The 26,821-nt window shown below is 40.7% G+C and overlaps 2 protein-coding genes across 4 annotated transcripts; one reads left to right on the top strand and one right to left on the bottom strand.

Moving 5' to 3' along the window:
• LOC140560946 (uncharacterized) lies at positions 1 to 8,111 on the top strand. Of its 3 annotated transcripts, XM_072685670.1 has the most exons (6): positions 1 to 890; positions 1,177 to 1,578; positions 4,685 to 4,732; positions 5,222 to 5,321; positions 5,414 to 5,564; positions 6,395 to 6,471. In XM_072685670.1, exons 1-5 carry the CDS (start codon positions 314 to 316, stop codon positions 5,562 to 5,564), a joined length of 1,278 nt encoding a protein of 425 aa, XP_072541771.1. In that variant the 5' UTR covers positions 1 to 313; the 3' UTR covers positions 6,395 to 6,471. The 3 variants fall into 3 exon arrangements, with proteins under 3 accessions (XP_072541771.1, XP_072541770.1, XP_072541769.1); XM_072685669.1 differs by lacking the exon at positions 6,395 to 6,471 and having other exon boundaries at positions 5,414 to 5,676; XM_072685668.1 differs by lacking the exons at positions 4,685 to 4,732; positions 5,222 to 5,321; positions 5,414 to 5,564 and having other exon boundaries at positions 6,395 to 8,111.
• On the bottom strand, positions 7,993 to 26,673 carry fer1l6 (fer-1 like family member 6). Its single transcript, XM_072686378.1, has 42 exons — positions 26,639 to 26,673; positions 26,412 to 26,491; positions 26,127 to 26,250; positions 25,983 to 26,037; positions 25,741 to 25,872; positions 25,576 to 25,638; positions 25,404 to 25,482; positions 24,980 to 25,136; positions 24,608 to 24,794; positions 22,990 to 23,182; positions 22,529 to 22,851; positions 22,304 to 22,412; positions 22,011 to 22,194; positions 20,775 to 20,895; positions 20,577 to 20,677; positions 20,258 to 20,348; positions 20,050 to 20,169; positions 19,791 to 19,943; positions 19,069 to 19,246; positions 18,555 to 18,679; positions 18,268 to 18,402; positions 17,696 to 17,845; positions 17,496 to 17,603; positions 17,215 to 17,376; positions 16,933 to 17,113; positions 15,420 to 15,544; positions 15,186 to 15,314; positions 15,053 to 15,098; positions 14,891 to 14,935; positions 14,173 to 14,252; positions 13,927 to 14,055; positions 13,643 to 13,774; positions 12,369 to 12,496; positions 12,100 to 12,270; positions 11,822 to 11,976; positions 11,586 to 11,728; positions 11,273 to 11,361; positions 11,093 to 11,191; positions 10,758 to 10,999; positions 10,507 to 10,664; positions 10,209 to 10,309; positions 7,993 to 8,388 (listed from the first exon to the last, which is right to left on the bottom strand). The coding sequence occupies exons 1-42, from the start codon at positions 26,671 to 26,673 to the stop codon at positions 8,208 to 8,210; spliced, it is 5,499 nt and encodes a 1,832-aa protein (XP_072542479.1). The 3' UTR covers positions 7,993 to 8,207.
• Between the last annotated feature and the right edge of the window lie 148 nt (positions 26,674 to 26,821).

Here is a 26,821-nt window from a genome sequence, read left to right as displayed (position 1 = left end):
AGGAAGTGGTTAGTCGAGCTTTGTTGTTTTGGGTTGTGACACCTCGACAACAAAGCTCTGGCCCATTTTCGATACAGATCTTGGGTCTGAGTACAGCACTCAGGGGTTTAATTCCTCCTAAGGACATGCTGTGCGACCATCTATCAGAAAGCTGAACGCTGTGAGCTGAGAGCGGTTAGTGTAGCACCGCACGCTACCCAGCTAGCACTAGCACTAGCACTAGCCAGCCCCCGATAGCCGGTCTGCTATTTAGTTAGCCGCGGTAGCTGGGCTGTTTGTTAGGGTTAAGGGGTGTTTCTGTCGAGTCCACACGATGGATGTGAATTTAACAATTTCTCTTATGAGAGGGCAGATGGGTGTCGTTATCGAGAAGGCAGTGAACGCCGCGGTGGAGACGGTGTTAGGCGAGATGATCCGGGTCGTCAGTCTGAAATTCGAGGAGTTCAGGAGGGAGATGAACGCCAAAGAAAAAGAGAACGAGAACATCAGGAACATGCTGGAGATGTCCCGGTGTCAAATGAAGACCATGCGGAGATACGTGAACGCCCTGACCGCTAAAGAGGACCGGCAGGCTCTGCTCAGTCACAGACCGGACAGACCTGTGCTCCTTCAGTTTGAGCCAGGCAGAGTACGCAGTGTCCATCACGGCAGAGACTTGGGGCATCCGAGAAGAGCCACAGCGAGCAGCGTGAACGTGTCCCAGTGTGTCGAAGTGCAGAATCCAGTCCCGAAGTCGGTTCATATGGCAGAGCCCACATGGGAGAAGACCCTGCCCGTTCCTAAAACTCAACACATGCCTCAGCCACCCGACCCAACCGAGGCCTTCACCAATTCTGAGAACTACGGCGAGGAGACGCATGGACCGAAAACGCATATGGGGTCTGTGAAAGGTATGGAGAGATACAAATGACTTGATATTACAAACAAGTGGTGCTGAATGCAAGCAGATCCTCACAGCAATGTTCCTCCAAAATTTAGTAGAAAGCCTTTTCCCTGGACAGTAGAGACAGTTACTCCAACAAAAGCTGGATAAAGTATTTTGTAAAACCCTTGATTGCAGGAGAAATGATGAATGAGCAGGTGTCCCAATACATTTGTCCATATAGCGTATGTTGAGTTGATATTGGTTGATGTGATGGTAAAAGATTTGTGTGTGTGTGTGTCTGTGTTTTCCAGCAGAGAACTCCAACGCCGCTGTGTTGGAAAGTGAAGGTCTGGTGGCAGAAAGCACAGATCCCTTGTGGGGTCAAACGCCTCCAGCATCAGCCTCAGAGGTGGAGCACACGGACACTGTGGACTCCGGCATCCTCCCCGTACCCGACAACAGCGAAGGATTCTGTGCCCCTACAGCATTTTGTGAAGGATCTCCTCCTTTCAAAGTTAAACAAGAAGAAGGAGAGGTTGAGATTGTGCAGGTGAAGGAGGAGCCAGTGGATCCGGCCGCCTCAGAATGTCCTCGGATAGAGCTCTGTCAGCAGGCTGTAGAAGCAGGACCAAGCATCTCCCTGGAACTGCCTCTGACCCAGCAGTGTCACCAGCTCACGGAACCAGGCTTCCTGGGGGTGGACCCAAGTACATGTGAGTTGAAGCTGAGCATTTTCCCACCTCCTCTGTAGTGAATAGCTCTTATAGTTTGAGTATGTTGAGTAAATGTCTACAGTGCTGTCCACTTTTAACAGTCATCACCTCCACCACCTCCATCAGATACCAGTTACCTGTACCTGCAAATAAGACAACATTTGAAGAGGGATTTTGGGCCATCCTTTCTTCCTAACCTCCCTCCTTCCTTCAGATGTGTTTAGTTTAGTTGTATTCACAGCCATATTCAGGCCACACCACAGCATGTTTTTTTAAAAGATTGTAGATCAGTTATTTGTGCTGCTGCATGGCACAGTCGCGTGGTAGTAATAGTGGCCCACCAAGGACATTTGTTAGGTTTGCACAGACTAACTATACAGATTACGCTCTCCTCCAGTCATGGTCAGTTGCTCTTCGTGTGGCTTTAAAAAAGCTGCGGTGAAAGTAGGTCTTGTCTCTCATCATTAAAAATGGTAATAATAACATTATTCTAAATCTGAAACATTGCTGAAAATTCCTGGTCTGGGTGACTATGCTACACCACACTAATAACCACTTGGGCAAGACTCCTAACACTACATTGGCCCACATCTGTAATACGAGTAACCTTGTAAGTCTCTCTGGAGAAGAGAGTCAGCTAAATACCATAAATGTAAATGATATGCTTTGGTAAGTTCTCAGACAGGTTCTGAAGACATTTTTCACTGTTACTCATACTTTAAAGGCCTGTTTACACCTTAGGTTAACATGTTTTGTATCTGGAAATAACCAGATTCTATTGACACTCCTATTGACATCCTGGCGTGACCAGATGAGATTTTACCTTCCCACATTAAAAAAACAAAAACATTAAAAAGTACATTGTTTCAATTTTACTTCTTGTAAACAATGTCTTCTCATCAAAATAGTCTTGCTCCAGGAGACTGTGAACAGTTCAGAGGATGGTTAGACGGATAGACGGTTCTCTTATTCTCGTAGTGGCTCTATCAGAAAATCTGAGGTCTATTTAAACTGCAAGGGCAAACTCTGTAATACTGCCATCACCTGCCATCGAGTACGAATGTGAGGGCACATACAAACACAAACACACAGCGAGGGAGATGGAGTAAAAGAGAGAGATGAGCCACAGGATCCACAGTAATATTTACTCGTATTAAACTTTTTCCAGCAGACATATTTCCGAGTCCCTGACAGAATCCGATCAAAGAAAATGCATTTTGTTTACACTTGAGATCCGTCCGTGACCACCTCCGAAGGTGGTTTGAGTGATCCGGTCAGAAATAATTCAATCACAGTGCGTCTTGGGGTGTTTACACCTGGCTTTTTTATGCAGACAAGTGAAATCCGAACGTGATCCAATCACCAGAAATTCATGTTAATTCCAGGTTATATAAACAGGTTCTAAGAGACTCTGCATGATGTTTTAGCATCATAAATAGCTATTGTTAGTAAATGTTATTAAGCTTGCGAAGCTCAACTCAATCTGATTTTTTTTCCTTGTACATAACCAGGAAAACAGATCCCTAACTAAAGTGCAAAGCTTAAAAGCTTGAAAGGCTGTAGGAGTTTTTTCAGACCACAAAGTGTTTGTCAGTGGCATTGCCACTGTAATATGAACAACCCCCCCCAGCTGCTGAGATGGTCTCAACTGCAAATTTCAACTTCTCTGGAAGCAGCCATCCTGTTTCAGGCATGTCCTTTTTTCAAGCTCATTGCAGCCTCAAAGAATGAGGAATTAAGGGGTTTAAAACGGAGAGAAATGGTTCTAATGAAAACGTCTGAAAGGTCAATTGAAGTCATTCTCTGGGAAAGTGTAGGTAAAGCTAACACGATCTGTGATGTTCAAGCTGTGGAGGCTTGTTTTAAGGGACAGTATATGCAGACCTTTCTGCTGATGAACACATGATCATATTCCACTCTGGTCAGTTTCACAAAAAAAAAAAAAAAACCTGAGCGGAAGTTGGACACATCAAACAGGGAGTTGCTAACACGAGTAACTAAGTAATTGGTTTAGGCTAGCCGATCATTCAGTTTATGTCCAGAGAACCAACATAAACGCAAATGTAGACTATGTTCACATTACGAGGCAAATCAATTCCATTTAATTGGATTTGACCATTTTGACGGTTCACATTCATAAAAGTAAGTGACCTGTATCTGTCTGTTATATAAATGAATCTGTCCCTGAAACGGACCCAGATGTGGAGGTGTATGCAAGCCAGAACAAGCCCAAAACAAAGTAATTTATTTAGCCTAATGCTGCAAACAGGTTATGAGGTTTTATTAGATTGAATCAGTGACTTTAAATATATATGAGAAACAGTAATCTGACCTTCAGTTTAAAGTATTTTGGTCTCTTCCCATGCGTGCCCAGAAAATAACTGCTCAGAAGCAATGCAAAGATGTCCACCCAGTGAGCAGACTTTTCTACATGGACTTTTGCCTCCATCACCAACAGGACGAAGTGTGTGGGTGGAGTTAAAAAGATGCATTAAATCTGTCCTGACATTCATGTTGCATGTCCACAAATCAGTTACATATGAAAATGACTTGATTTGAAAAAGGTTGAATTTGACATGTCCACACATGCCTGAAAAAAAACAGATCTGTGTCACATTAAAATAAAAAGTCAGATTTGAGTCACTTCAGCCTGGTAATGTAAATGTAGTCGTTAAAGGGAGCAGGTAATTAAATACAATTGACAAAAAGCTCAAAATGGTGGTAACTAGAAACGTTGGTTTATGTGGGTCTGGCCATGGCAAGGGTGTGCAAACAAAAGAATCACCTTAAAACTTATCAAAAGATTTTATTGAACAGCAAAAACAAACTAAGGAAATAAGTTAAATCTTCCATTTGAAGGTATTATTAGAGATCTTTTCTTCAAATATCATGTGATCAGATAGTCTAGATAGAGTTTTGAGATTGGATTAAATCTTTATTTATTTATTGTTTCCCACAAATGCACTCAGTATTTAGCGAAATGCGGTCGTACTGTTAAAATTCAAGCAGCTGATTGCATCTAGGCGTCACAAGCAATGTCCTGTCATTTTATGTGAAACATTTGTTTATAAACGGGAACTGACATGAAGACTCTTGCTGGTTTGAGGTTCCCATGAAACCATGATGATTACGAAGCTCTGGATCAGAAGACAAGGTGAGCTTTTAATTATTTATTTATTTAGCCATTATTCCTAATTTCCCATACTTCTACTTAATACCAACATACATGCACAATTGAGGCTATTATTATATACATTGCTAACTGTTGCATGCCAAAGTAGTCATAGCATGTTAGCTCTTAAGAGATGAACAAAATAATAAGCCACAGTGGGTTTAAAAATGGTCAGTTCAGTCATTCCTTACAAGTTTGCAAAGGAGCAGTTTGACATCCTGTTTATAGATTTCTGCTCCCCCAGTACTCTGAATAGTTGTATTTCAGTTACATCCCAACCCTGATGTTGAATAATGAAAGCAGTAATGGTATTTTGGTAGAAAATAGTGCTTTCATGCTCTTTTGTACCATCATACTGCATCATAATTGGTTAATTCTGTAAAGATAACCAGGCGATTCAAGATAGTTGCTGTTAATACAGAGTTGAAATCATTCCAAATAAGTAAAGCTCCATTACTTTGCTGTTCCTAGACAAACCACTGAGTAACGCAGAGAGGACCAGGAGATACAGGGAGAGACTAAATGCAGATCCAGTTAAGAGGGAGGCCATGCTGGAGCAGAAACGGCAACAGTTAGCCATTTCTTCTTGTTTGTGTGTAAAGCATTTTATTTCTACAGTTTCTTTATAGTGCTTTAATAATGTAACATTTTGTCCGCTTCCAGATACCAAGAAAGAAAAGCACAAGGAGAGATAATGTCCAGTAAATGCCTCCCCATGGAAAAGAGGATAAAACTGCAGCAGAGATGGGCAGCAGCCAAACGACGGCAACGGCGAAAAACTGCAGAAACCCATGAACGACTAGAGGCTCTTTAGGCAATGCTTTACATATAAATGTGCTGTATCGTCAGTCATTCACTTTCATTTCTGGTGTTTAGAACATTTTAAGCAACTGTTTTATAGATTGTAAAGTATGTATGTGGCAAACCTGGCAATTATTTAATTTCTTTACTTAATTCACTCTTTTTAAACAGATGTTTGTAAATATTTGTATGTATTATGTTGTGTTCAGAAGACTTATTTTATGAAATGTTCTAATTAAATCTATTATACCTGGAAAGACTGCGAGTGTGTATATGTGTAAGTTCTATGCAGTCCTATCAAAATGACCACCCCCCTCTTCTTTCTCTGCATACTTTGTTAGCCTCCTTTCACCCTGTTCTTCAGTGAGCTGGATCTCCACAGAGCAGGTGTTGTTTGGGTGGTGGATCATTCTCAGCACTGCAGTGGTGTGCTAGTGTGTCGTGCTGGTAGGAGCACACGCCTGTGTCACTGCAGTGCTGAGAATGACCCACTGCTGCTCTGAAATGGTGATGTGTGGTCCATTTAAAAAACAGGGTGAAAGGAGGCCAACAAAGTATGCACAGAAACAGACGGACTACAGCCTGCAATTATAAAACTACATGGTAAGTAGAGCTGCTAAAATGGGCAGAATTCACTCCTAACTGGAGTTGGTCACAATATTTTGATATGACAGTGTATCCAGAGATTTTTACCAACTGTGACATTTTTGCACTGAACATTCTCAGCCTGGCCTTGGTTATTATAAATCTCACCCAAACTCTCTAAAGTAGTGTCTTCTTAATGTGTTTTTGAAAGATGTCCTCCTCATTCACATGTTCTCCTCTGTATTATTGTGTTTCTAGATGCTGAGTCTCAGATGGCTATGGCGAGTGGCCAGAGGCAGGTGCGTCCATGGTGTAAGGACCTGAACCTGTATGAGGAATATAAGCGTAAACGGATCGAAGTGCGGAAGCGCAGTGAGACGCGCCGGCGAGAGCTGGAACAGACGCTGCCTCAGGCCCTGCTAGCCGACCTGGTGAAAGAGCGCAGGGAGAAGACTCGTCTTCGAGTAGCCCGCTGGCGGGCCAAGCGCAAGCTGCAGGCATGCCTGATGTCACAGGCAGCACAGTTAAATGGAGCACCAACACAGGCGCTGTTTACGCAACGTGGCAGTCGGAAGCGAGGAGAGACGGTTGCACAGCAGGGAAGCTTTGGGGCCCTCAGCAGACCCAGCCCGTCTGAGACGGGCGCATACAGCCTACCGCTGCAGATCAGATCCAGTCCTTTACTGGCAGCACAGAGACTCAGTGTAGCTGAGGGTCAAATGCCATCTGGATCCACTATGTTTCCACAGCATTCAGCTCCCACAACTGGCTCTGAGATGTTTCAGTGACTGTTAGATATACATACATGTGATCTGGGAGTTTAGGGAGCTCAGGTTTGGTTTTGGTACAGTGAACATGTTAATTTATTTTTACATACATTTCTGCAGAGTGTGAAATTTCACACAAATGACATTTTTGTGTTCTGAGGGGTGTGTCAGTAAAAACACATGGGTTTGCTCATTGTGAACACATTTTGCCATGACCATATTGCGGTGATTAGGTTACCTTCTGCTTCATGCATTTCACATTGGCCTTGTTTAACTTCCTATCTGGATAATATCCAGATACTGCTCACTGCTGGTGACACAAATGCATCTCTGTTAAGCAAATACAAATTACATGCAAACACAAGGCATTTTCTTCCAGAATTCCCTGAGATGGCACTAGACTCTACAGACATTTTATTCTGTGCAGTTGTGAATTTCAGTAGAACTAGAAATCTAATTGTTTTTACAACAATTAAGGTATGAGGTGAAGCTCTTGTTGTGTCTGTGTTCAGTTACAAGTACAAGAGAGTTTCAGAAAAAGTATGATCAGGTAGCAGCTCTTTACCATGTCTTCATTTACACAGCTCTTTTACAAATAGAGCCCAAGACACATGAAGTAGCTGAGCATAAATAGGCTAAATACTGTTGGGAAGTGTATATACACACTGTTACAAACTGTTTAGCATTCTCCTCCACACGTGTAGACATGCTTGGCAATGCTGCGTGACTAAAAATTCCAAAAGATGGTGGTGGTGGAGAAAACATCTTGGTAGTACAACCATAGCAATAAAGGCAGAAATGTACAGAGATTATACCTGTTAATATGCATTGATGTTTTGTGTCACTGAGCATGTATTTAATACATAGAGATTATCAGTAGCTGATAATAAAAAGTATCAGACAACAGTGTCAGAAGAAATGTAGACTAGTGAGTTGTTTGTTAGATAACTTCTGACTTGCGTTGACTTCAGGCCTTTTTATTGAAAACACTAAATGTCTCATTCTTTACAAGAAATGTCACTTGCTGTCCTTCTTGAATACTTCATTCACTTAAAACATGAATAAATGATTAATAAACAAGCCCCCAGATATTTCAGTTAATGTTTCAGGTGTTTCAACACTTAAGCATGCATTTAAAAGCAATACAATGTCAAACAATTGTGTTCTTATGATTTGGGATTATAAACTATTAATGATAATACACAATCAGACTGTATAATAAAATCTCAACTAGTCTCTTACAGTGCATTAATCTGTCATTACCAAAACTGTTGGTAGCCTAACTTCTCTTTTACCTTGATCAATCATCCACTGACAATCTTGTTGCTGATAGCCCCGGGCAGGGTATAAAACAGCAAGGCAAGAAACAATGTCAGGATCAGCAGCACCAAAGCAATGATTATGTACTTCTTATAGTTCTTCCAGATCAGATGGAAGAAACACTTAAAAGGATTCACAAACCAGGAGAATGTGGTGTCTGGCCGACTAGAAGGAGAACAGAAAGTTGCCTTAATAACTGCACATGGGAATATGGTATTATATATGTATATGCATAATATATTCATCTATAATACCATCTTTATATATATATATATATATATATATATATATATATATATATATATATATATATATATATATATATATATATATATATATACACATACACATACACATACATACAGTGGGGAAAAAGTATTTAGTCAGTCACCAATTGTGCAAGTTCTCCCACTTAAAAAAATGTGAGAGGCCTGTAATTGACATCATAGGTAGACCTCAACTATGAGAGACAAAATGAGAAAGAAAATTCAGAAAATCACATTGTCTGATTTTTAAAGAATTTATTTGCAAATAATGGTAGAAAATAAGTATTTGGTCACCTACAAACAAGCAAGATTTCTGGCTGTCACAGACCTGTAACTTCTCTGTCCTCCACTCATTACCTGTATTAATGGCACCTGTTTGAACTCGTTAACAGTATAAAAGACACCTGCCCACCACTCCAAACTCCAATATGGTGAAGACCAAAGAGCTGTCGAAGGACACCAGAAACAAAATTGTAGACCTGCACCAGGCTGGGAAGACTGAATATGCAATAGGCAAGCAGCTTGGTGTGAAAAAATCTACTGTGGGAGCAATAATCAGAAAATGGGAGACCTACAAGACCACTGCTAATCTCCCTCGATCAGGGGCTCCACGCAAGATCTCAGCCCGTGGGGTCAAAATGATCACAAGAACGGTGAGCAAAAATCCCAGAACCACACGGGGGGACCTAGTGAATGACCTGCAGAAAGCTGGGACCAACGTTACAAAGGCTACCGTCAGTAACACTACGCCGCCAGGGACTCAGATCTTGCAGTGCCAGACGTGTTCCCCTGCTTAAGCCAGTACATATCCGGGTGCGTCTGAAGTTTGCTAGAGAGCATTTGGATTCAGGAAGAGTATTGGGAGAATGTCTTATGGTCAGATGAAACCAAAGTAGTACTGTTTGGTACAAACACAACTCGTTGTGTTTGGAGGAGAGTGAATGCTGAGTTGCATCCAAAGAACACCATACCAACTGTGAAGCATGGGGGTGGCAACATCATGCTTTGGGGCAGTTTCTCTGCAAAGGGACTGGGACGACTGGTCCGTGCATGAAAGAATGAATGGGGCCATGTATTGTGAGATTTTGAGTGCAAACCCCCTTCCATCAGCAAGGACATTGAAGAAGAAACGTGGCTGGGTCTTTCAGCATGACAATGATCCCAATCACACTGCCAGGGCAACAAAGGAGTGGCTTCGTAAGAAGCATTTTAAGGTCCCGGAGTCTCCAGTTCTCAACCCCATAGAAAACCTTTGGAGGGAGTTGAAAGTCCGTGTTGCCCGCCGACAGCCCCAAAACATCACTGCTCTAGAGGAGATCTGCATGGAGGAATGGGCCAACATACCAGCAACGGTGTGTGCCAACCTTGTGAAGACTTACAGAAAACGTTTGACCTCTGTCATTGCCAACAAAGGATATATAACAAAGTATTGAGATGAACTTTTGTTATTGACCAAATACTTATTTTCCACCATTATTTGCAAATAAATTCTTTAAAAATCAGACAATGTGATTTTCTGAATTTTATTTTCTCATTTTGTCTCTCATAGTTGAGATCTACCTATGATGTCAATTACAGGCCTCTTTCATATTTTTAAGTGGAGAACTTGCACAATTGGTGACTGACTAAATACACCCCCCCCCCCCCACTGTATACACACACACACACACACACACAGTATTTAATTTTGATCTACATCAAATGCAGCATTATTCTTACTTGGGTTTTTCTAGAGGCTCTGGCTCCTTGCGTGCTCGACCTACTGGGTTCTTCTCTGCTTCTTCAGCTGTCACCAAGTGGAACTCTGCCTCCACTTTCCCCTAGATCAGTAGATAGAAATGGTTCAGTACAGTGGCATTAATATTAAGCCCTAACAATTTGAAGTGGTTGATCAAGTGTTTTAATCATTGCACAACGTTAGTCTGAAGCCATCTCAAAGGACACATTTTGAAAAGTGACTTTCAAAACACAACAAAGAATGAATTAGTCTGTAGAATTTGAAGCTTTGTTAACACACCGTGAGCTCATCAGCTTTCACAAAGGGCCACCAGCCTTTCGAGCGTTTCTGCTGGAAGATGGAGATGTTTTCTGTGCTGTTATTCATCATATCCATCTTACAGTCTTTCGCTGTTTTAGCACCACGTGGAAACCCATGAAGGTCCAGCTCTACCGAGCCTAGAGAAATGAAAAATGCAGACGTGACATATACACTATATGGCCAAAGAGAGAGAGAGAGAGATTTTGTCCTGACATAAATATCTGTCTTACCCAGGAAATCATCAGAAGACAGTCTCTCAAAGTCCCACACCTGCATAACCAACACTGCAGGCAGCTTGTGCTCTGTCTTGTCCAGGGAGAAGATGTTCTCCCTCTTGGTGACCACCACCAGCTTCTCAGCGGGGAGGTAGTGGAAGGGGAACACAAAGCGCCAGTTGAAGTTACCCTCACCAGTTAGGGAGTTGTAATGGACGTCTGTTTCCTGGGCATCATCTTCAAGACCCTTCAGCCACCTGAGGCCACACAGAAGGAACAGTGAGGTACATCAGGTAAAACACCATATCCACGCATGTGTTTATTTCTACACGTGTACTGCACACATTTACCCTTTGACATAGATGTCACTTGATTGTTGCCCAGTAATGAAATTGGTATCTTCCAATATGACATCTTCTGTGTTCCAAATGATGATCCTCAGCTCATACCTTGTTAAATTAATAAATAGTTATGAGTTTAATAAAAAGATTTAAGGTGAGGCTAATTTGTTAGTAGACAGACAGTATTACCCTTTGGGTTTACGGGGGGAAATATCCACAGGAGGTCCAGGATGAGGCATGTCCATAGGAAATATGTCTACCCACATCTGCACCTGGCCCTAGAGAACATACAGAAATAGACAAAGCACTCTTCACTTCTGAGTAATTTACAAGCCACAGACCTATAAGATGATCTCCTGAACAGAAGTACTGTAGAGAATCAGTTTCTATGTGGTCATATTTTCATTTTAATTACTTACTAAATATAAGCATTCATGTAGTTTCTATCAAGTGGCATTCCTTAAGCGTTTTGGAAATGAACAGGAGAACTTTGAAATATTACCTGGTCCATCCCAGGCTTGTTCTTGATGTAGAGAGTTCGGGTCTCAATGTGTTCTGGCACTAGTTTGCAGCCCATGCCTGGCATTTCTTCCCACCTGTGCAGTACCTTCAGAGCCAGATGTTCATAGGACTCCACCATCTGATCTGAAACATGAAAGCACTCTCTCAGACACTCGCTGGTTAGGAAGTAACATAATTCATCTTCAGGAGCTAGTTTATATGATGGATTATAGTTACCCTCATCAGCAAAGACAGTTTTGCCAGTGTAGACTTTTTCTCCGATGGTGATTCTTCCAGGAGTGAAGCGGGGGCTGTCAAGTCTGTTTTCCTTGCAAAGCTTGGTCAGAAGGTCAGTTGGCTTCATGCAGTCTCTCCAAGCATTGTAGCCCTCACTAGCAGCGATGTGGAAAAATAGACAGAGTTGTACAAGGAATTGTAAGTAAAAATTTGTAAAAAAAAAAAAAAAACACAAAAATGCTTCCAGAAAGTTCTGAAATGATTTAAGCATATCTTACATGGCATATTCAGAAGGTAGGCCACAAGTGGCACGGTGTCTGCTGTAAAACCGGTTCTCCAAATCTATTTGTGTCTCACCAATCAAATCATCCCCCCCAACGACATCATAGTCATAGATGAGAATTTTCAGTAAGGATTCCTTGGGGAAGGAGGCCTGGATTTCAAAAGATCTGACGGAAAGAATGACTTTTTAAGACAAAGTATTTTGTCAAAGAGAAACAGCATCCACGCAAGTCCTCAATACTTGATTAGGTGGTCAAATCCTTACCTCCCAAACACTGGGTTGAGCTGTTTTGGGATGTAGTTGTCTCTGTCCTTGATGACAGTTTTTCCCAGCTTCAGTACAATGTAAGGATCTGCTTTCCCATCAGGATCAGCTGGATGAAGGTTAGATGCCTGAGAACCCATTTAAGGCAGCATGTCAGAAAATCTACAGAGCCCATGACCTACTTTTTTTTGTATTTTATTATGTTCCTTCCTGGTTTTGGATCTCATGTAAAATGTACTCAAAGCTAAAACACTTCTAAGAGCTGCTGGATGAATAGGCTATGGTAGGCTGAATAGATGGAGATATTTACATTTACATTTACAGCATTTAGCAGACGCTTTTATCCAGAGCGACTTACAAAGGTGCTTTGCTATTTACCCAAGAAAAAACCTTAGCTAGTTAGAATAGACTAATAGTTCAAAGATACCTCTAAGCTTAGACATTACTAAGCACAAGTCAATAAGGTGACAATAGTATTCTGCTATTCGCCCAAGTACTCTCGAGAAAGGTGGGTCTTCAGTCTGGGTTTGAAGACAGCGAGGGACTCTGCCGTTCCGACACCCAGGGGAAGTTCGTTCCAACACTTTGGTGCCAGAACAGAAAAAAGTCTGGACGCTTGTCTTCCGTGGATTTTGATATGTACATGACTTGTGTCATCAAATAAATGGTTAATTGAAAACAAGCTGATTTTCCAGCTTATTTGCCACATATTAACTGGGGAGTGACTGGTATGTTTTTAGGTGTTTAAATAGTACCTTAAATGTCTTGATTTTAAAAAGTGAAGGAAATTTCAATTTCCATGATATAGGCTCTTTTATGACTCATCCAGATGTACTTTCTTATGTAAAGTAAAATATTCAGACAAGCTGGAATAAAATTTTAATTTTAATTATTAGGTTAATATGCAGAATATGATCCCCCCTGCACAAAAAAACTCTCTAATCTCTAAAATGGTAGCTTTACAAGAAGAGAAAAAAACCCTTCTTAACTTCTAATGAAGGTCAAAGTAAAAAAGATTATTATTGAGCATTCTTGAGCATTTCTATTGGTCCATTTATCATTCAGTCTTAGTACAATGTGTGATCTGACACAATAAACTGCCAGATTTAAATTATGTTAAAAAATTATAAAAATGAAGACAGAAAGATACACTTTCTCATGCCCTGCATCACTGGACACATAAACTGAAAACACGCAGATTACAGATGCGTAGTGTATTAGTAGAGTGTTGACGTTACTGGTTACGTTTCTGAATGAGATCATTGGAAACTTACTGAAACAACATACACCCGAATAAGGACATTCACAGCGGTGTTGGGTGGAATCCCCTGGTTTATCTTATAGTCCCCAGAGTCCAGACAGTCATACTTATCACCATCAGGCAGCTTATACAGACAGAATCTACCCTGAGGAAAGACATGTACAGCACATGTTTCTAGAAAACACTAAATTTAGGCCTTATCTAAACATCTTAAAAAATGTTTCACTGTGACATTCAGACAGTTGAATGTCTGTGGTTAATTCTGTATTTAATAACAATTTTCCAATATAAACTTACCTTGAAATTCCCAACAAATCTTTCAGAACTAGAGCCCTCTTCTTCATTTGCTTTGCCGCGGACCAGCTGAAAGGTTTTGACCCAGTCATCAAATGGACCAAACTCTGCCTCAAGCTCTTTGTCATAAATCTGAAGAGAGTGAATGTCACAATGTAGGTCATTTTACATCAGATAATAATAAAACTACAAGGAACTGTTGAACAGGCACTAGATCCAATGATTACCTAATGGGAACTTCCATACTACCTTCAAAGTTGCTAGCTTGGACTGCTGCTCAGTCACACCTCTGAAACTCATCGTCCTTTTCTTGTCCTTTAGTCCTGCAGCTTAAAACACTTCTGTTATTTTACATTCTATTAGTTTGTTTACAACGCTTACCTTGGAGGTAAACCTTACTGGTGGACCATTTGACACAGATTGTCTGTTGGCATTTAAAATGTATGTTGTCCTCTGACCCTTCAACAATAGCCACAGAACTGTTCTTGATATTACTGAGTGATGGACCACTCTCAATCTAGCAGCAACACTAAGGAGAACAAAGCTCCACCTGTTACACTACATTACATTACATTGATGGCATTTGGCTGATGTCCTTATCCAGAGAAGTAGTGTTGTGGTCACAAACCCACCAGTAATGAATGGGGTAGAAGACCACAGCCAAATTGTGCATGCCAATAAATGGGATAGAGTCCATAACTTCCAACCCACGAAGTAAATATATAAAGGTAGGCCAGTGCATGGTAAGGGTAGTTTAAGGTAGGGGTGTCTAAAGCAGGTGGGAATGTATAAAAGAGTTTAATCGTTTTCATTGAAAGCAATAAATGAAAAGTCATTGGCAAAAGTCCTCAAAATAACCTTTCTTATGAGTAATACAATCCCTGAGTTTCATTCCTCTGTTGGCCACCCACCAAAACTAACTGGTATAAGAACATGAAATAGACTGGACGTTCTCCACTATTCTTACCCATGTTGGTTACTCCTTCTGAGAGCAAGTTGTGAAGTGGCGGTACTGCAAAACATCAACACATGAATTTTTGACTACAGCTAAAACGTATAGAGTGTATGTCTTCACATTTCAGCTGAACTGATTGTTAAAGTAACAAAGTGAGGGATTTTAATATCTCACCAGTTTCGTAGAGGTTTGGAAATGGATTGGTCTCTCGTTGCTTTGTCTAGAAATCAAAACGTCATGTGTGAGGTTAGCAGGTATTACATACAACAACAATTAGACTGTACTGGAGGAAAGAGTTTAATCGGACCATTTGGATCTTCTCCACTGAAGCATAGTACTTTGACCACCAGTCAATGACACAGTCTGCAGACTCATCAGCAGCAGTGCGCTTCTTCCTTTTTGTAGATCTTCGCTTGCTCTTTTTAGACTCCCTATCCTGTGTGAAAGAGTCAGAGCTGCAGGTACTGTTTACAGGGCGACTGAAAACAGGAAACCTGTGTGTTTGTGCTTATTTGTGCTTGTGTTATCTCTGTTAACTTACTTTCTTATCTTGAGGCACAGGTTCAGTTACAAGAGAAGGTTTGAGGGTTTCCTCTTGCTCAATGTTGATGTAAATGTCATCATTGGATCGTGCTTCAGTGCCTTCTTGTCCAAGAAGTGGTGCAGCTAGAAATTAACATTCATTTAGTTCCAGTTTAGGAGATTATCAGAAAATTACAAAACCTGCAATGAGCAGACTTATAATATAAAATGGAGATTTAATAAAAAACTGCCTGTTAATGGTTTGGAGTCATCTTGCTGTTGGTTTCTTTAAAAGTAAATTTTCCCAATGTTACTTAATTAAAAAAGAAGAGGAAAAAACTTCAAACTGTCAAACTGTATTTTCCTGGGTATAGTTGGAAAACAAGAGTTCAGCGCATACCATGAACCAAAAACACGCCATCAAATAAAAATCCTGCATAACCACAACAGATGGTCAATTCCAAAACGCTCTTTCATAAAATATCTGCTAGATTTACACCCACAAAATATACATACATCCAAGCCCACAACCTAAAGCCCTACTCAAAGCTGTCGAAACGATCAAATTCAGCTTGGGAGTTTGGGAGAATATGGTGCTGTTGGTACCAGAGCAGCTCATCACCTCCAGACTCTGCTAGTTAAGGGAATACATGTTGCTAGATAAGTTCTCATAACCGCTGCTTTTCCTACACCAGTGTCCGCAGAGGAAATGCTAGCCAACAACAACTTTTACTATCTTTTTTTTTTTTTTTTTTTCCACATTCACTACCTCACTACCTCATAAACAAATTAGCTGACTACAAAGCTGGAGCTAAACACACATCTGAAGAGGAAAAACCCAGTAAGACCGGTAAGACTTCCCTGGGTAAGAACCCAGGGTAAAAACCCAGGGAAGTGAGGGGGGGGGCAAAGCTAAATGCTAACATGGCTGCAGTCTCTTCAGCTTGCTAACAGCACACTGCGCAGAGAGGGCACAACAAGAGGACAGCAACATGCTGCAGTACGAATAATTACAGTGGTTTTTGTTACAGTGTAAAAACTATGCTATAATAAGAGGGTTCTGAGAGTTTTCACTTTTCACTTTTCACAGAGTGCCGTAAACCAGACAATAAGAGTAGGGCTTATTGTTTTTTTTCCACAAGCCCTCCATAAACTAAAAATCAGTATGAATTATTGTTATTTGTTCAGTCAGAACAACAGGGTTGTAAATAGGATTGTTAAATGACGTCTGAGCTTTTTTTGGTCCCAACTAAAGTCACATACTTACCATTTATACATAAAAGAACAATACAATGCTCAATTATTCTTTGGTACTAAATATTCTTTGGTACCTTTAGTATAAACAGATATTTACTAATGCTTTCACTAAGTAATGATTTAAAGTTTTCCAAAATACAGTTCAAAAGAGTGAAAATATATAAATTAATTAATTAATCAAAAATATTATCACATAAATTTGCAGTAAAAGCTAGATGTCCCCAAACCTTTGATGGGCAGTTAATGTTATTATTATAAATCAGAAACCCCATTACGCTCAATAATGTCCGGCTCATGTGGTTTTGCTCTGGGAGGAGGCAGGGATGGAGGAGTGTATTTGAAGAGGACCAGATTATTAATGACATGGTTGCCCACCAGAGTGCTCCTGCCAAAGGCTCTCCAGTCCACCACAGTGATGGTGAGTGGAGGGTGGAGGTATTCATCCTCCGGCAGCTCCTGCACACAGGAACAAAGAAAGCTAGAGTGTCCACCATAATGCTGCACACACATGTTGAGAGCGGAAGGCAATGAGTGCAGTGTTGTCGAGTCAGTATTACCACTTCAAAGGCGTCCACAATCATGCTGAAGTTAGGGTTGCTCTTATAGCTCTGTATCACGGAGGAGTTGACTCCTTTTCCTGCACACTCTATGAACACTTGAGGCCGATCCACCGAGAGAAGCTGCACCTTCTTCAGCTCTCTCAAACCCCAGAACAGAACCTAAATTGCCCCAAAACACACATGGTCCACACTCTGTTGCACACTACAGTGTTGAGTAATCCATAATTTTATACTTTCTATTCACTTCATATTATTTTTTATTTATTTATCTCACCCACCTCAATTCTATACTTGCGGAGCACAGGCTGTATATATGAAGGCACAGGGTAGATGGAGCCTTCTGGCTCATCGAACGGAGGTAGAGAGTGCTTTCCTGATTTTGAAACCTACAGGTTTGTCATAAATACATCATTTTATGGTCAGTGAGGGAGTGTATGTTTGTATCCAAAGAAGAGGAATGGTCATTTATATCCCGTACCTGAATGAGTTCAAAAGCTCCAAGTATGTCTCCACCTGACAAGCTCCCACAGAAGAGGGGACTGTACTGCAAAAGAGGGGGTGTGTATGGTTCCTCTGTCAGCTTGACCACTGGAATGGCTACAGTTGAGCCCAGATACTCTGGCTTCCCCTGTGAAAGACATAATAGGCACTATAGGACCTTCACTATCAAGAACTTAACAATTCAAGCTAAAGCATAACATATAGTATTGACGAAATGTCATAATTAACATCAGTTTAATAGGACTTAGAATAGAACCCTGTGGGACTCCACATGATATGCTACACCAAATAGCTAAATAATTCACAGTACACCTTTTGCATCAGGATTCATAACTGAATAATAAGCCTAGGGTGCTTGATAACTTTAGTGATGGCTGCAATTTCCAAAAACTAATAATAATTCATGTTCCTTCACCATTTTCCAAGTTTGCTTTTTCTTCGTTTAGTTATTATACCTTTAAGACTGATTTATGTAAATGATCTCTGTTTTGATTGTTCAGTGATTTGTAAGCAAACTGTGATTTTGTGAATCCACTGTGTTGTTCTCACCAGAGCGTCGTCATCATAGACTTCAATAGTAATGAGAGGTGGTTCTTGGGCCAGCTCATTGAGCACTCCATGCAGAGACAGCTTGTCCATTATCAGCATTTGGTTCCAGGTTGGCGTAAGTGTCTGGTTAATGATCTAAAAGAAGAGAGGTTGAATGCACTCAGCATCCTCACCTCACATTTAAACAACATCTACACTCTGTTGTGAGCCTCTTCCTCATTCATAACTCTTGTCTAACACCCTAAGCTTCTCAACGGCAGTATTTATTTCTTCATGCACATGCTTACTGCAGTAACATGGGTGTTGGATAGGAATGACACTCTGGCGAAAGGGTCAGAGAGGCCCGTATTGTCTGCTGCAATGAGCCCCCGTGCCTGGTACATATGAGCCCTCAGCTGGAACTCATGGTGGTCTGTAGAAAAGATAGGAGTGGATCAATACTAGCATTAGCGTTATACAACCACCAGAGGGCATCAATGAATCAAAACTCCTCAAGTTTTTCCTCATATATATATATATATATATATATACATATATATACATATATATATATACATATATATATATACATATATATATATATATATATATATATATATATATATATATATATATATATATATATATACACACACACACACACACACACACACACACACACACACACACACTGTGGTGCATTGTGGACTGTTATAGAGCACTGGAAATTCTGCACTATGTATTCAGGACCACTATACAGTAAACAGGACACAGTTTCGGACACAGCTTTCATCTGACCCTTAAGACCAGCAGGACCTTTACCTTTGTACAGTATACTCTCAGGAGGAGTGCTGCTGCTCTCTTCTTGCGATACCCCCAGCAGCTCATAGCCTTCTGGGAGATTCTTTAGCATATTGGAGGACTCTCTGCAGTTGCCCAGCCATAGATATACATCCACTTTGGCCTGCACAGCCCAGGTTGCTCCTCGCTTCCCAGGGGGCTAAAAAGGACATGATTAAAGCTTAGAAAAGCTGAAAAATAAATTCAGTATCCTAAAAAACTGCAAAGGGTTTGTTAACGTAAAATGTAAAAACGTAAAAAAAAAAAATAATAATAATTTCCAATGAATGTAAATGAATGTAAAAATCTAATATTGGAGCATTTGTATTGGTCCATTGAACTGCCACATTCACATTATGAAAATGTTGCAAAAAAGAGGATAGAAAATTCTTACTTGACAGCAATGATATGTGATATGTTAACTAATGTATGTAGTATATTCTATAGCCCTTAACTTCATTCACTTTAACTTAAACTTAAAGTTTCTGGTTATACTTAACCCACAGGGCCCATGTAAAAGCATATACCAATTTCTGACATAAAACCTATTAACCTAAAAAGTTAATGTTTATATCCCCAATGAGACCAGGAAAGATCTGCATTTACTGACACATTCTCATCAAGGTGGAACGGTAGATGGTTTACTCATTCCTGTAATAGCTCCTTTAGAAAATGTAAAGTGTGTAGAAAAAGACTTGTGGTACCTTAAGGAACAGGGTGCTGATCTTGCCACAGTCTTTACCCCTCTCCACGTGGTTCTCAGAGTAAAGCAGGTGGCGGGCAGGGATGCGGGCATATGCCACACGTTTGTTATTACTGAGCATCCACACAAATACATCTGGAAGTGTGTGCTGAGGCTGAAGCCAGGATGAAACAGAGGACAGTATTTTTAAGGATGGTAAAGACATGTACTGCACTGCCATACACAAAAGCTGTGCACACAAAGAAAAGCTGTGTAATGACCTCTTCTACCAGGAACCTGATTCTTTCAGTGAGTTTCTGTGACTCTTGTAGCATCTCTTTGATGGTCAGGACTTTTCTCTTGGGCTCAGTGATGGTTCCAGCCACCCCTATCATGCTCTCCTGAAGAAGGGGGAGTGAGAGAGTAGCATGTAGAAGACATGCCAAAGCTTCACCACTGCTTACTAAAAACAACTGAGTTTCTTCTCACCAGCTCCTGTTTGCACAGGGTAAGCCTCTTCTTATCCAACATGGTCAGGTGGGCTTCCTTGACCTTCTTTTCAGCAGAGGCAATAAACTCTCTAGAAGTGGTTCCCAGTGCAAAATAGAAATATACTTATGACATAAATACTAACTCAAACAAGTTTTACATTAAAAGAGTTTATTGAGCTCATAGTCTGATTTGTATTAATGACAGTGGTGAAGTAAATTGTGAACTGTGGTTTGATCCCAAGAGCAACAAATATAATAATGCAAAATGCTGCTATAAAGCATAATAAAATATGTGGGAGACCTCAACTTCTCTGTACCTGGCATCTCTGCAAAACTCTTGTAATATGGCCTGCATCAGAGGTCCAACGGCTGGATCCATCCGCTTTTCCAGCTCGGTCACCCTGGCCACACCCTCTTCCTGGACCACACATGACATTTATCATAATCATGTACTGTAAGAATGTACTGTCAGTTGGTCATATGATGGAGCTGCCAACAGGTGTATGCTGACTTACAAACATGACGGCTATTCTATCCAGCATATTGGAATGATGAAGGCGGTACGTCCGATCCTCCCAGCTGCACCGCACATGAATGCAGGGCTTCCGAGTAGAAATGGGTAAATAATAGTAGACCCTGTACAGACAAGATACTAATACTTTAATAACTGTTTGAGATGCAACGCACATCTCGTTTGACATTTCTTTATAGAGAATTGGCTGATGGCTGACTCTTATTAGCCTCATTGTTACCCAGAATTCTCAGTGTGTGGGCTCCATAATCACATGCAACACATTTGCATGCACTGAACCTTTTCCACAGTATCCTTTTGCACAAGGGCACAAATAACATTAGCTATACAATGAGGCTATTTTAAATAAATGAGGCCCTTTAAATAAAAAAGGAAAACAAATGCATGTGTGCAGGTCTATTAATATCTACAGGGCAGCATTAAAGAAAAAACATAATTTTCGAAATTTTGGAAATATCGGAAATTTCGGAAAGGATCCATTGGGAAATAGTGAGCAAAATTCAGCTTATAATTCTATTAATGTTCATGTATAAAGGGCCAGCAAGCACTGTTAACTTGTTCAAAACAAGTCCTGTGTAGTTTTACTAGGAGGGTAATTTGTTGGCTAATATAATGCTATAGCTAACAGGAGCTTTATGATGTTAACACAGTGGTCCCATTTTATGTTCTCATATAGTAAATAAATTCTACTTTGTGACAATATATACATTTTTCTCATTGGTTTTTATGAAAACCTATCACTAGCTGAGTTTGAGCTAGTGTTAGTCGACCATTAGCTTACTAGGTAATATAGCTAGCTGGATAATTCAGCTCAGTTAATGTAATTTGTGTGAAATGAGGTCTGATGTGTTTAGGTCACTTGTGGTTACTGCTAGGTAGTGTATTTAGCTAGTAGTTTTCCTAAGGTTAGTTAGCAATATAAATGTAGTTATGAACTTATCTAGTTGTGTGTAACCTGTAGAGTCAGGCTAGTATTATTTAGGTTTATTAGATACCATGGTTAATAGGAGCCAAGACACCTTTGGCTTTTTATTTTATTTTTCTATTACAAACATGTGTATCGTTGAGTAAGTGTACCTGCACAGTACCAGTTCAAGCACACAACACACAACAACTGCTTTTATACATCACAAAATTGCAGCACATATCAGCTCAAATACAAACAATAAACTATCCAGTTTTCAAATAAGTGTTGGGAGCTATACAGCAGTGAGCTGACCTGTTCCCATGTGCAGTATGAGGCCTCTCTGGCTTTGTGGTGGACTTGCAGGACAATGATGACTGCTGAGCCTCCAGAAGAGGTGCAGTCATGGCTCCTTCTTGGCTTGGATGATCAGACCCCTTTTCCACCTTTTTCTTGGCAGCTGGTGGAGCAGCACCATCTATTAAGTTACCACAGTTGCCTGGGAGAAACAAAGCAGAGTTCAAATATCCCATCAATACAAAATATAACCTAAGACTAGTGAGAACCACATATTTGATCTAATGCAATTTGAATGAAATCATATGTACCAATAGTGAACTCAAAGCTGATGGGTTTGTCCCCAATCCTCCTGTCAATCATAGTAGCCTCAAACATGGCACCAATGAGTATGAAGCTTTCCTTGTCTTCATCGTTCACCTAAACAAACACAACAGTGCCAATAAATGCTGCGTTTAGCGCAGAAACACATAAATATCGGCACAGACAGAAACATTCTAAATTTTGCCAGAGAATATATACTGCATGTTCCTCACCATTTCGGGTGGATCCACAGGCAGTACCATGGCTCCCATTTTCTCCTCCTCTCCTCCACCTGGTCCCCCTGTCCCAGCTTTGGGGTCCTTACCAGCTGTTTTCCCTCCCTTAGCATCTTTCGAAGGCATCTTCAGGGAAAACACAGACTTGGACTCGGCCCCTCCAGTTAGGATCTCCACAGCCAGCTGGATGTACAGCCTCCCTCGGTAGGACACCCCTTCCCCTATCCCTTCGTTCATTTCCTGGTTATCATCTACCAGTGTGGAGTTACGGGCAGAACCATAGATGTTAATCCATGCTGGTCCGAACGTGGGGAGGAAGCCTGGGCAGGAAAGAGAAATGATGCCAAATACAGCTTAAGAGGCCTTAACTGTGGACCAACAGGCATCTTTTTAAACGAAATGAAATGATGGTGTGTAATAAGGTCTATGTAAATTAACCTGAAGTAATGTATATATACCATTATCTCCATCTTGGTCATTGGAGATCCTGCGAAGGTCAATGTAGTGAGTTCCAATGGCTACATCATTCATGCTACCTTCATCCAGTACCTGGATCTTCAGTCTCTGGCACAAAGGAGGAAACATCTCCTTAAACACCACCTGCTCATTCCACACAGGGTCTGCTGTGCTCTTCTGCGTGGTGGTCCGTCCCTGTTGAAAGTATTTGAGCAAAAGAGAGAATCAACCAAAGAACTATTTTGGGCATCAAAAAGAGAAGACCAGCATCTGACAAACTTCAGTTCCTATAGTTCCTTTGTGCTCCTTGATTTTTATCACACCCTAAGGATTACTAATGCCTGTGGCCAGGCAAAATGCTAGGCCACCTCCAACCTCCAGAGGGAGGCACAGAACACCTCCCACCTAATTAAAAGCAACTGTTTTCATCTGTGCTTTCCTTTATTTAACCAGACCTCAAACGCCACCAGGCGTGAGGTCTTGGTTTCAGAGCTTTTTGGGTAGGGGCTCTAGAAGTTACTTCATGTGCCCCTTTTATCTGTCTCTATAAGAGTCTGTTCTTTTATTATACTAAAGAGTTTTTCTTTGAGATTTGCTTTCCTTTTTTAAAGAGAAGTAAAATGGGGAATATGGACCTCACGACCCTTCACCTGTATACATCACTGCTGCTTAAACGATGCAGCAAAGAATCACTTCAAGGGAAATGAAACTATAATTTCCAGACACACAAATCCATATCAGTCCCAATAAAGAAAAGATAACAGACTCCACCCATACTTACTCTTTCATTCTCTCCATTTTTCAGTTGGTTTACACAAGGAATGTCTCTGGATCACAGTGGAACATGGATAATTGCCTTCACAAAAATGTGATCTGATGCAGACTTGCATCAAGTGCTCATAAGGGGTGCTTGTGAAATTGAAAGAAAAGGGACACCCTACAGCCTTGCAGACATAGCGGGCATGCACAAACGAAGGGTGCAAGTATGATTAATGGGAGTGTAGTGTATTGGTTTCTTAACCCAATAGGAGCTCATGCCCTTCGTGCTCCAACTTTACCTCTCTAAAGTCTCTCTTTGGATTTATTTCTTGAGTCCTTGAGATGCCCTGTGCTTCAGTCCACCTGATTTTATTAACAGCTGGTGGCTCACTCTGGGAGACCTGGATTCATTTCAAGCCACCATGTTCCAAAGGATATCAGAAAGAAACCACCAAGCCCATGAAAGCATCACGGCTCTTCAGATGTTTACAAATGAAATGTGTGAGCATGAAGAACCCCCACATTATGTAACGGTTCCAAGAAGAACCTTTAAACTGGTATAAAACCTTTAGGTCTCTTAAATGTTATTCATACTGTTAGATCTCTTTTTCAGACATGGTTCTTTAAGGAATCAGAGGTGGCTCTTCTATGGTATCACTGTGTCAACTTTTTTAGACTGTAAGCTGATAGATGCTGGATTTATTAAGACATTTCACTCAACAGTATACGTTCTATAAGAGTCTGCTTTTTTGGTCTGTTTGTTGAAAAGGTCACTGAAGGAACAGTATTTTTATTTGGGTATAATTACTCCATCCTATTCTAACGCTCACTGAACTGTTCAATACTGCACAACAGACTTACCACCTGGCTGAAGAACGACACCACCACATATGGATCTATGAGAGCTGTATTGTCGCTAACAAACGCTTTCGTCACATTGGCCATGATGCTTGAGTTCATTCTGGGAAGACCTTCAGCCCTGTACACTTTCACATAATAGCGAGCCCATGGGCGCATAGAGGGGAAACCTTCAGGCAGCAGTGGGTTCCTGGATCAAAATAGGAATGGTCATTGGAGAAGGTCAGTGTTTCAGTATTATTTGCATTAGCTGCTACTTTTCATGCTACTAATCATGAACAGTCTACACTAGGGAAGAAGAGAACTTGCTGAGTTAAAAGCCCTTTTTCATACTGTTAATAAATAAATATATAAATAAAGAAACCAAGAAATTACTTTTCTATTTGCTCTTCAGCATCACTAAACTTTTGGGAACGGGGCGACACATCTCCTTTACCAGACACACAGATGTCACACTTCAGGTGACCTTTGACCCCTGTGCTGATATCACTGGGATCAATAAGCGCTGCCCACTTATTGACGAACTGATGACCTGAAACAGAAAAGACAAGAGGCATGAAATGAGAATTGCAGTCTGGTGCAGATATCTGATCATTTTCATGGTCATAACTGTCGATGCCAATACATAAATATGAAATTGGGAAATGTTGAAATTTAGAAACTAGGAGTACATCTATTTATAGACATATATAGACATATAACACGGATACATTTTTATAGCAATAATCAGCCCATACAGATATGATTCCAATATCGTTTAAGCTTCCCCAGGAATAATAATAAAAAACAACACTCTTACCAGGTTGGTTGTAAACAGTTCCAACATCAATCTTGAATGTGCCAATACAGTAGCTCTTCATGATCTTTGAATGCATCACCTTAATAAAAAAATAAACAGCAGATCAGCATTTCCAAATCTAATCCAGATGGCTCAGACATGAAAAAAACTGGATCTACGTGTATATACTTACTGAGAGTTTAATGACTTTGTCAAAAAAGATCTCTTGGTGAGCAAAGAAGTCAAACACGAAATACTGTTGAGGAAAAAACGGTAATGTTAGACAGTATATGAAGCAAAATGTTCTACTCAAGCCCACACCTGTAGCGTGTCTAATGGTACAGCAACAGCAGGTCACCTCATTGTAAAACGGTGCGTTTGTCCCCTCTTTTACTGACGTCTGTTTCTTTTCATCTCCAATTTCAATCACCACGCTGGGGTCGATGTTCTCACCCACCAGCTGTCTGGCTTCAGTGATATTGATGGATATCTATGGAGATTGATCACAGTCGCATAGTTAGGAAGGTCTTTAGCACTTCATCAGTAGGTACACACACACTAACACTATATAGTGCATTAGTCCAGTGAGAACATCCCTACCTGGAAACTCTGTGGCTTGCTCTCACTTTCCAAAATCTTGGCTGCAGGCTTGGATCTATTAAGACAGGACCAGGTCAGCACCAGCCAAATACATAAATATGTAAACCAGTATTAAACTAAGCAAAAAAAGCGGGAGTTTGATACCTCTTCGTATTGACCATTTCTCTGAAGGGCAAGTGTGGAGAGACGACAGCTTCCCTGACACTTTGGGGATTCTCAGAGGATAAGCCTGGTGGGTCATCCACAGTACCTTCCACCTCCGATTCATCTAGAAAGATAATGTTTAATCAAGATCATGTTAATCAACAACACTCAATGTCCTGAAAACCCTGGATTGGTGTGTAATCAATCAACTGTCAACAAGTACATGGAATTAATCCCCGTGAGCTGCTCAGCATTTGCACATGATGTTTGCTTTGAAGGCCGTACCTTGAGCACCTCTGTTTGCAAAGACGAGACCTTTGTCAGCCTTCTTCTTCTTTTTCATTTTTAATCCAAATACATTTTTGCTGGAAAATTAAGATTTGAACAAACCTTACTCACACACACAATCACACAGCTAGATTTTCTTCAGCATGTGAAACTGGAATTATTAGAATATTCACAATTAACTTCAGTCCCATTGGTGCGTTTAATGAACTCGTTTTGGCGCTTACCTTACTGGTACTGAGCTCTGTTTGCCGTGATCCATCCTCTTTCAACAACGGGCGCTGGTCTTCACAATGCAAGGAAAAAGCCTCTATTACAGTCCATCAGGCCTCAGAGAATAAAATGTTGCCTACATCATGCTGTTTCAAGTGGATTCATGAATGCATAGCATGAATGCACACCTCCTCAAC

The sequence above is a fragment of the Salminus brasiliensis genome, chromosome 8 (genome assembly GCF_030463535.1).
Source record: "Salminus brasiliensis chromosome 8, fSalBra1.hap2, whole genome shotgun sequence".
In the NCBI taxonomy this organism is placed as follows: Eukaryota; Metazoa; Chordata; class Actinopteri; order Characiformes; family Bryconidae; genus Salminus; species Salminus brasiliensis.
Note: the sequence above shows the minus strand (reverse complement) of the source record. Positions and strands in the feature narration are given on the sequence as shown.